Source organism: Syngnathus floridae, chromosome 15 (assembly GCF_059516105.1).
Source record: "Syngnathus floridae isolate MCC-2025c chromosome 15, RoL_Sflo_1.0, whole genome shotgun sequence".
NCBI lineage: Eukaryota > Metazoa > Chordata > Actinopteri > Syngnathiformes > Syngnathidae > Syngnathus > Syngnathus floridae.
Genome location: NC_142427.1, coordinates 6,917,803 through 6,927,274, shown reverse-complemented (window position 1 = coordinate 6,927,274; position 9,472 = coordinate 6,917,803). Strand labels below are relative to the sequence as shown.

The window sequence follows — 9,472 nt, the reverse complement described above, 5'->3', positions numbered from 1 at the left end:
GGCCGCGTTCCAACATGTTTTCCAAGTGACCCTCGTTAAGCGCACCTGCGTGAAAAGTTTTTGGTCATTTTTACGTTCCGCAGGAGCTAAAACTTTTCACGCAGGTGCACTTAACGAGGGAATCACATGGACACTCCATTAGGTACACCGCCATTTTCAAGTGTACCTAATAACAGGCCACTTTATTAAGGAAATATGATGGTCAAAGGTCACAGGTATCAAGCTCTAGTCTTCGGGCTGCGTTCCAACATGTTTTCCAAGTGACCCTCGTTAAGCGCACCTGCGTGAAAAGTTTTAGCTTCTTTTACGTTCCGCAGGAGCTAAAACTTTTCACGCAGGTGCACTTAACGAGGGAATCACACGGACACTCCATTAGGTACACCGCCATTTTCAAGTGTACCTAATAACAGGCCACTTTATTAAGGAAATATGATGGTCAAAGGTCACAGGTATCAAGCTCTAGTCTTCGGGCCGCGTTCCAACATGTTTTCCAAGTGACCCTCGTTAAGCGCACCTGCGTGAAAAGTTTTACCTTCTTTCACGTTCAAAAGGAGCTAAAAGTTTTCCCGCACCTGCACTTAACGAGGGAATCACACGGACACTCCATTAGGTACACCGCCATTTTCAAGTGTACCTAATAAGAGGCCACTTTATTAAGGAAATATCATGGTCAAAGGTCACAGGTATCAAGCTCTAGTCTTCGGGCCGCGTTCCAACATGTTTTCCAAGTGACCCTCGTTAAGCGCACCTGCGTGAAAAGTTTTTGGTCATTTTTACGTTCCGCAGGAGCTAAAACTTTTCACGCAGGTGCACTTAACGAGGGAATCACACGGACACTCCATTAGGTACACCGCCATTTTCAAGTGTACCTAATAACAGGCCACTTTATTAAGGAAATATGATGGTCAAAGGTCACAGGTATCAAGCTCTAGTCTTCGGGCCGCGTTCCAACATGTTTTCCAAGTGACCCTCGTTAAGCGCACCTGCGTGAAAAGTTTTACCTTCTTTCACGTTCAAAAGGAGCTAAAAGTTTTCACGCACCTGCACTTAACGAGGGAATCACATGGACACTCCATTAGGTACACCGCCATTTTCAAGTGTACCTAATAACAGGCCACTTTGTTAGGGAAATATCATGGTCAAAGGTCACAGGTGTCAAGCTCTAGTCCTCGGGGCCACATTCCAACATGTTTTCCATGATTCCCTCGTTAAGCGCACCTGTGTGAAAAGTTTTAGCTCCTGCAGAACGTGAAAGGAGCTAAAACTTTTCACGCAGGTGCACTTAACGAGGTCACTCCTGAGGCCACTTCATTAGGGAAAAATCATGGCCAAAGCTTAACTGAAAGTGAAAAGTGCCACCCCCACCTCCTGATTGGCTGGTTGAGCTGTGACGTCACACGGACACTCCATTAGGTACACCACCATTTTCAAGTGTACCTAATAACTTTATGCATTTTGTAGATGTCAAGAATGTGTATTTGACTACTTGCTCTTTATTTGGGGGGACACCAACACATCTAGACACAACGTAAAACACATATGCATATTGTCATATAAAACACTTAACCAAATGTCAGATTTTTATGTTTTCATGCCCAAAAAAATAAAAACAAGGAATAAAACACCAGACAAGTTTTAACATGAGTGTTTATTAAAATAATAATAATAATAATAAAAGTAAATTTCAAACCAGCAATCTAATGTGAAATTGCTGTAGCTATATTGGATAACAATATTTAGGCATGTATATGCATACACGTTATTCAAAAACTACTGTGTTATAGAATAAAGATTACCCAAAGAGAAGCATAATCTCCCCGCTGTTGCATAACGGCACATCCTTTCATGCAATAAAGTTAGTCGTTAGCTTGGAGAAAACGAGGACAAAAGAAGTGTTTCAGTGTGTGGTTCTTTCTTTCCTTGGCAAATCGTTTCGCAAGGAGCCGCAACACGTTCACTGACTGATCCGTTGATGCACGGGAAGGCAATTCACTCATTGACTCGTTCCCTTACTGATCCGTTCTCGCGATGAATGGGAAATAGGAATCACTCATTTACTGACTCGTTCACTCACAGATCCGTTCAGTTGGTGATTCGCTCACTCTCGTTCTCTGAAAAGATTTGTTCTTTTGAACGAATCGTTCACTCACGAGCCAACACTACTAACCAGTACACTACTAACCAGTGCACCACCGTGCTGCCCACACTGAAGCTCTGATGAGGCAATTTCTTGTTTGTAGTGCAGTAACACACAGTGTCTAACACAATGGATAACACGCACAAATTGTCTTAACTTCATTGCTGAGGTTACAGTAACTGAGTAACATTTCACTTTGTTGAACAATGTTGATGACATTTGAGCCATAATTGGTACTGGTCTCATCTTAGGCTGAATTAGAATGTTTGGTATCAAGAAAACAATGCAAACAAAACACTCACTTTTTGGCAAGAGATTAGTCTTGCGAAAAAATAAATACATTAAAACAGACAATGCACCATTATAATATTGTCTTTTAAATACCACAAAATTATGAATGACATCCCTGAAAATGTGGCTATATTTAGACAAAGGTCCCATATTGGTCAAAATTGTAGTTTTGTTTTCAAGGCTCTTCAATACCTTCAACCTGAACTTGAAGACTGTACTGTACATTGTTTTAATCACCAAAGCAGTTTGAGTGCATGAAAATTGTAACATATCCTATGGCAATGTGAATTAATCAAGTATTTACACTTGACTGAGAGTAACACACAGTTTCGAATATACAGTGTCATACACCCACCGGACACTCCAATTTGGTTTACCTGTACAAAAATTACATAAATTGTTAAATGCAAAACAAGGACCACTGAGAACACAAAGCATTATTATTTTGTAAGTGCTGAATGTTTAAGCCGTTGTTTGTATTGGACCACATGATATGGCTCAAATGAAGTGTGTGTTGAGTGCATGCTTTGTTGAAGCATTGCGTCCATGTGTAACCAGTGCTTAGACGCAGTCAGGAAAGACTTAAAGGTCCGTGTACGTCACCGGGGTGACGCCATGGATGAGGAGCGTTGGACCCAAACCGCTGGTCACCGCTTCCAGCTGGGCCAAGTATGTCTGGGAATGGCTGTGATGAGCGGGCGGCCGCGGCAAATAGAGGAAACGGACAGCAGCTTGAGAACTGTGTTCCGTCAACATAGAGTTCACCGCTGACAGGAAGTGGTCAGAGAGGATGTGGCTCTGTTCGACATCCTCGGTACCCGTCTGAGCGTGGTGTTGCACCACCGAGTCCCACGGGACGATCTTGATGGACGCTCGGATCCGAAGCTTCTTTAGCAACTCTCGAAAGGTCTCTTCGTTTACCACCCATCCCTGGTCGCTGGACTCGGTCTCCACGTTGAGGAAGATCCTCATTCTGGCGTGGCGCCACTTGGTGGACATGTTGAGCACGCAGGCCATCTGCAACAAAAAAAGGCTGCACACGTCCTGATAATCGCGACAGCCCGGCTGCAGCAGGTTGAGAGGCCACACGTCGATGGTCCGCTCCGAACCGTCCACTTTGCTTTGCTTCCCTTCGCCCTCCAAGTGGAAGAAATATCGGCCCAGGCATACGTTCTTGTTCATTTTGATGGCGTCGGAAATGATCCCTACGTACTCTTCTGGGGAGAGCCAGCGAGGGCTCTCCACGTGTCGGACGGGAGGGAAATGGGCCTGGAGTGAAGGCAGGTCAACCCCAAAGTTATATTCGCCGTCTGTGCCTTGTCCTGCTGATGTGCCGCAAAAGGCGGTGTCTTGGAGGAAGAAGTCCTCGGGGGTGCAGCTGTCATAGAAACCCAAAATCAGAGTGTTGGGCTTCATGCCGCCTGGAAGAGAAACACAGACATTGCAGAGTGAACACTGCGCTCAACTCTCGGCTATTTGTCAACTCCTTTTCTTACCGAGGCCTGTGATGCGTAGAAGATGCTGCGTTCCTTGTCTGACGGACGGCGAGAGCGTCAGGTCTACAAAGGCCTTCACCCCGAGTTTGTCCACTAAGCTCAGCCAGAAGTTGTATTGCTGCTGCACAGGGTCTGATGGCAGAGAATCTGAAAGGCAGGCAAGATCTTGATTCATTATCACGGAGGCTGACCACGAGCAGAGACTCACTCACAGAGACCCTAACCCGACTCAAGATCCAGGCCGATGAAGATCTGAACATCCGTGTGGTTGTGTGTGACTCTTGAGAAGCTACAGGCACCCATCACAATTACCCCTGATTGCCACTAGGGGGCATGAGACGTGAACGAAAGACTACTGTACAGCAAAGGGAAACGTCTGAATCTACACGACAAATGAGCATTGTATTTATGACTTCCTGAAATCATTTACACAATGCATCATTTGCTTATTGTCATCAGAATGACCTTCATCATCTCAAAATAGATAAGGCCGAGTTAACCGTAAAGAAAACAGGAAGTGAATGAATGGTACACACTGTTACGAGTTATTGTGATGGAGGATTGGCTGAGTGTGCGTGTGCATGGTAGGAGGGGCTGTTTGCGGAAAAGATAAGAATCAGTTAACGCTGTTAGCTGCAGCTGTCCCACACAGACCATTCCCATTACCCAGATCTCCGAGCTGCACGTGGCCCAGCACATACAGTCCTCCCTTTTTCAGCTGGTTGACAAAAAGGATGAGCTGGCAGGAGGAACGCGGATTGGCGACCATCAACAGCACCTGCGGCCTCCAGAACTTCACGTGGTCCTTCCTCACATCCAGCATCAGTAGATACTTGCGCACCTACAACCACAATGGAAAGTGAGAAAGTTAAGAGCGAGCCGCCATGCGTGTGGACGGTACCTGATGGAAGATGAGAGCCTGGCTGATGTAGCCCCAGCTACTGGTGGGAGAGCGGTAATGGAGGAAAAGCAGCAGAACCAAAAGGAGGACGATACTGCCCGATGAGTAGACGGGGTTGATGACGAACATCATGACTAAACAGCTCAGGATCCCCAGCAGACACGTGTGCCAGGAGAAAAACTGGAAGGTTGGCCTGTTAAAAAACAGAAAGACAAATAGAAGTCTGTTTTTGATCATTTGCCATCAACCATCAATTTGACTATATATTTTCAGGCCAACACTTTTGGGAAGCTTTTGTCAAACTTGGCAATATAAAATTACTGCAGACGATTATTTCAGGAAAATGGCAGACTGGCTTCCCTGTAGTCTACATTGAGTACCTGAAATTTGGGGCCGACGCCCACTCGAGAGCCAAGCAGGCCAGGTCAACAGCTGCGTAGGCAAGCAAGTAGAAAACTGTCACCAAGCTGGCAACGGCATTGAGCTGGCCTGCAAACACCACACACTGCCACGCAAACGCAAGTTATAACAATGAGTCAAAAAAAAAAAAAAAAAAAAAAAAAAACAGAGAGCCTGGTTAACCTGGGCCAGCCCCCACGTATAGACCACCGCCATCCACGGGTTCCCCGATCTGGTGGTGATAGTAGCAGGTGCTAATGGCAAACCTAAAAAAAAAAAAAAAAAAAGTAATCAATATCTGCTTAGAGAAAAAAATTAACTTGGATAAAAATGGTGCAATCTTCTTAGTGAGCTTAGGTCGTACCAAAGAGATGGTCCACAGCAAGAGCATGCAGAATGCGGGACGCTCCTATCATGGAGCACATTGCAGCAAAGAGAGCACCACAGTATATTCCAATAGTCACAAAAGGTGGCCAGATGTTAATTCTCTGGAGGAAACCATAATCCTGAATCAGAAGAGTTCTACAGAGAGAGGAAAAAAATCCATCATAATTTACAACAGCAGTGACGTGGAATGAAATCCAAGTTTGGCTTCAGTTTCCCACCTGTCACAAGTGGCACTGACCAAGAGGAAGAAAAGGATGTAGATAATGAAGGTGTAAATGACGGCCACGATGGTTCCTTTAGGGATGGACACACTGGGAGTTTCCAGGTCCCCTTCAGTGACAACAACAATCTAGACGTTAGTGTTGATGTACAAGTATTTGTACTCATTTAAGAAATGATCCGATACCATCACACCCGATACCACTTTACTAGTGCGCCATATTTTACACTGGTATCATATATATATATATTTATAACCTGACATGTTGGCTCCGGCCATGATTCCAGTGCAGCTGGTGAACATAACGGCGAACACGGTGGCGAACGACATGACCGAGTTGGTGCTGTAGTCCAACGAGTAACCAGCTGTGGGGCAAAAGTGGTACACGTGCATGTCAACATTTCAAAAGACTAAAACACCTTCAAATACTCACAGCCCAGGTTGTTCTTTAGCGTTGTCACGTTAAAGCCTGTGTAGCTAGCGTTGTAACGTAGCGTCTGATTGCCAGGCCCCGTGTGACTGATGACAAAATCCAGAGGCTTAACGGCCAGAGCGCTGATGAAGATGGACAGCAGCGATACGCTGACCAGCAGCAGGATGCCGAAGGCCATCCGGGAGTAGATGTGGGCGCCCACCAGACACACCAGCAGACACAGCAGGAGGACCACCGAAGAGTAGAGCACAGTGTACCAGTAGCCTTGAGGGAGCACGCGCAAGCCTTCGGACATAGACGTCTCTGAAAAGAAAACAAGAATGCAAAGGGTCTTCAACGATACGTGTAAATCCTTTCAAATGTTACAGATAATTGAAAAATAATAAGCCATGGCAAAAATAACAACAAAAATCCTACCGGCATCCACGCCAAACACATCAAGAATAGCCTCCACCAGTCCAAGAACGTATTCTCCACACGCAAAGACTTTTGCTAAGAAGAACATCAAGCCGATACTGCCTCCGAACTCAGGGCCCAGCGATCGACTGATCATGTCTGATGAACGGAGTCAGGCTTTTTGTGACACAAGAGGCTCGGCACAGAAATACAATTTGAAGAAAGAAGGATACAGTAGGCGCCGCCTCCCTGTATGGCCCCGTTGGTGGAAATTGCGCAGATGGATAGGATGGTGAGCGCGATGATGAAGTAGGCAACCATCACCATCAGAAGGCCTTGGAGGAGCCCCGCGTGCCCAACAACAAAACCTAAAAAGAAGAGCTCAAGACAACCAAAGTACACACAAATATTTCCGCTGAGGTTTTCGCAGCTCACCCGTTCTCAGAAACAACACGATGCTGAACATGGAGAGGATGGTCGGCACCATCACGCCGAAAAACGTGTTGAGCTTTCGGGGCTCTTTACTCGGCATCGCAGACGTGGCGTCAGGGGCCGTGTCCGGTACGGTGCCGCATGTCGCCGCCGCCATGGTCATACCGCACACCCCTGAAGAGACGAGGGGGGTGCGCTCGTTTGACATGCTTGCTTCCTCACTTGGCCCTGTGGAACAGAAATCAGTTCGATGAAAATAAGCAAGAATCCAGATTTTGAAAACAAATAATGTTAAGAGCATCTTGTGGAGGCTGCTGACTTAGACATGTGAAAACTAGTTTATGAAGAATGTGCCACACCAATGGCACAATATTACTTACATATCATCTGCTTGTCATTTTCTAACATTGGACCACAATACTACATGATACATTTAACAAAAAAAGATTTAGTATAATGTGATCTAGTTTCCTTAAAATTACTGACCCACAGTTTGTCACATGTTCAGAGCTTCCCTGAAAAAGACAATCAGTTACATTATGACCACTCCGTGACTTATTACATATGATTAGGCTCATCTGAGCATGTTTAAATGCACGTAATATGTCAATTTATGAAACTAAAATGTTCATGTCTTCAAAGAGTCGGATTAAGAAAGTTAACTAACTAACATCCTGTGACAACAGTCACCTGATTTTAAAATGCATTTGACAAGTCATGTTACTCCTTCACAATCAATTTGATCCACATTTTGTTCTTATTTCCAGCCTGGGTGGACAGCAGAAAGTATTTGCTTCCATGAAGCCCAGCCAAGATGAAACAATTCCACACTCACATGAATGGCCAGCCAGCCTGTGATGTTTGTGACGCCTTGCGCTAATAAAGAAAAACTGCTCACACCTCAGCTTGGTATTTGGAGCCAGCTGACTCACAGCTTCGTGTCTTGACATTAAACTAAAAAAAAAAAAAAAAGAGCTTGGCGGCGTGTATTTCTTTCTTTCTTCCTTTTTTTTGATGCAATGCAAGCCCCCCCCCCTCCCCCCTCAATTGCTCAAACAGCAACTGTAATGACACCAGACATGTAACTTCTCTTCCACTTGAAATTTTTTGACATCATTCAAATAGTAAAGCAGGGCTGGAGTAAAGTCTCTCCTGGTTTGTTCTTCATACTTTGGGGGCCCAGTATGCAGACTTTACCATTTATAGAATCAAATGCATCATTTATAAAAGGTCCTTGCCTTAGGTCACCTACATGAGAGAAGCATTCAGAAAAAGAAATTAAGCACACATGCAAGGGTTTCATGTGATAAGTATTATATCTGAGCTTTTAATTGGCCCAAAGCTAAAGAGAAGTAATGAGCTAAGTATCTTTATTTTGTTGGGACAATGGTCCCCCACTTTTTAAATCACATAATGACATCATTATTCTGTAATGGACCCAGAATTGGGAACGACTGTTGTCATGGCACAGAAGTGAGTCATAGAAAACATGCCAAAGTGGGATGTAACTGTTTTCATGTACGGTAGTTACTGATATTGATTTGTAAAAGTTTAAATTGTTTGTATTGTTGCTGATGCTAAAAATAAAGATGCCGTCCAGATGTTGATACAAAGCACCTGGAACCATCTACAGAGGCCATCTGGTGGTCCCTCTGCCTTAGTTTGTAGCGCGTTCAAGTACAGAATCGATTCTTTCACATTTACGCAGAACGGTGGCGGATTTGAACGCTAAAAAGTTTACATTTTGAAGAGGCATTGAGAGAAGTGCTCCCTTGCTAGTGTTGTCATGGAGTCAGGAAGTGAAAGCAGCTCGGCGGCACACCGCGTAAAATCATTCAAACCCAAAACAAAACTGCATCATCAAAAGTGACATTGAAACGTCCGAAATGAAAGTACATTTGGGCACGTGCAAGCGAGCATTGACAAGCTTAATTCCTCGGCGAGGATTCTCAGACTTACCGCAACCGTCCCTGGGTAAACAGTAGCCCACTTCCGGCGTGTAAACGTCCACGTTTTGCGTCCGCCTTAGGTCCACTTGGCGCTGGCTGTTGCCGTCCCCGGCCGGTGATCGGCGCCGAGCTGAGAGCTGGGGCCTGTGCAGGAAGATGCCCAATAACAACACGCCGGCATGACACGCCTGGTTGCTCGAAACTGTCACGAGAGAGGGGAAAACAGACCATGTGACTAACTAAAGGGGTGGGAGAACGCCTCCACTTTTTTAAAGCCTCAAAACAAGAGCGACGCTACTTTTCGACATTAGCCACGCCCCTTTACGTCCTAACCAGAACACACACGCAAACGTATTTCTTTATTCACCCTAACCGTACATAAATATTTATTATATTATACATATATTCTATTTACTTATTTTATTAATTCA

General features: G+C 45.0%; 1 protein-coding gene across 1 annotated transcript; it reads right to left on the bottom strand.

The window, feature by feature from the left end:
* Window positions 1–1,628: 1,628 nt before the first annotated feature.
* On the bottom strand, window positions 1,629–9,298 carry slc12a9 (solute carrier family 12 member 9). Its single transcript, XM_088398182.1, has 15 exons — window positions 9,052–9,298; window positions 7,928–8,046; window positions 7,096–7,320; window positions 6,894–7,028; window positions 6,682–6,819; window positions 6,265–6,567; window positions 6,089–6,196; window positions 5,830–5,941; window positions 5,589–5,746; window positions 5,408–5,490; window positions 5,206–5,330; window positions 4,826–5,018; window positions 4,591–4,765; window positions 3,925–4,071; window positions 1,629–3,849 (listed from the first exon to the last, which is right to left on the bottom strand). The coding sequence occupies exons 1-15, from the start codon at window positions 9,270–9,272 to the stop codon at window positions 3,011–3,013; spliced, it is 3,081 nt and encodes a 1,026-aa protein (XP_088254308.1). The 5' UTR covers window positions 9,273–9,298; the 3' UTR covers window positions 1,629–3,010.
* Window positions 9,299–9,472: the final 174 nt, after the last annotated feature.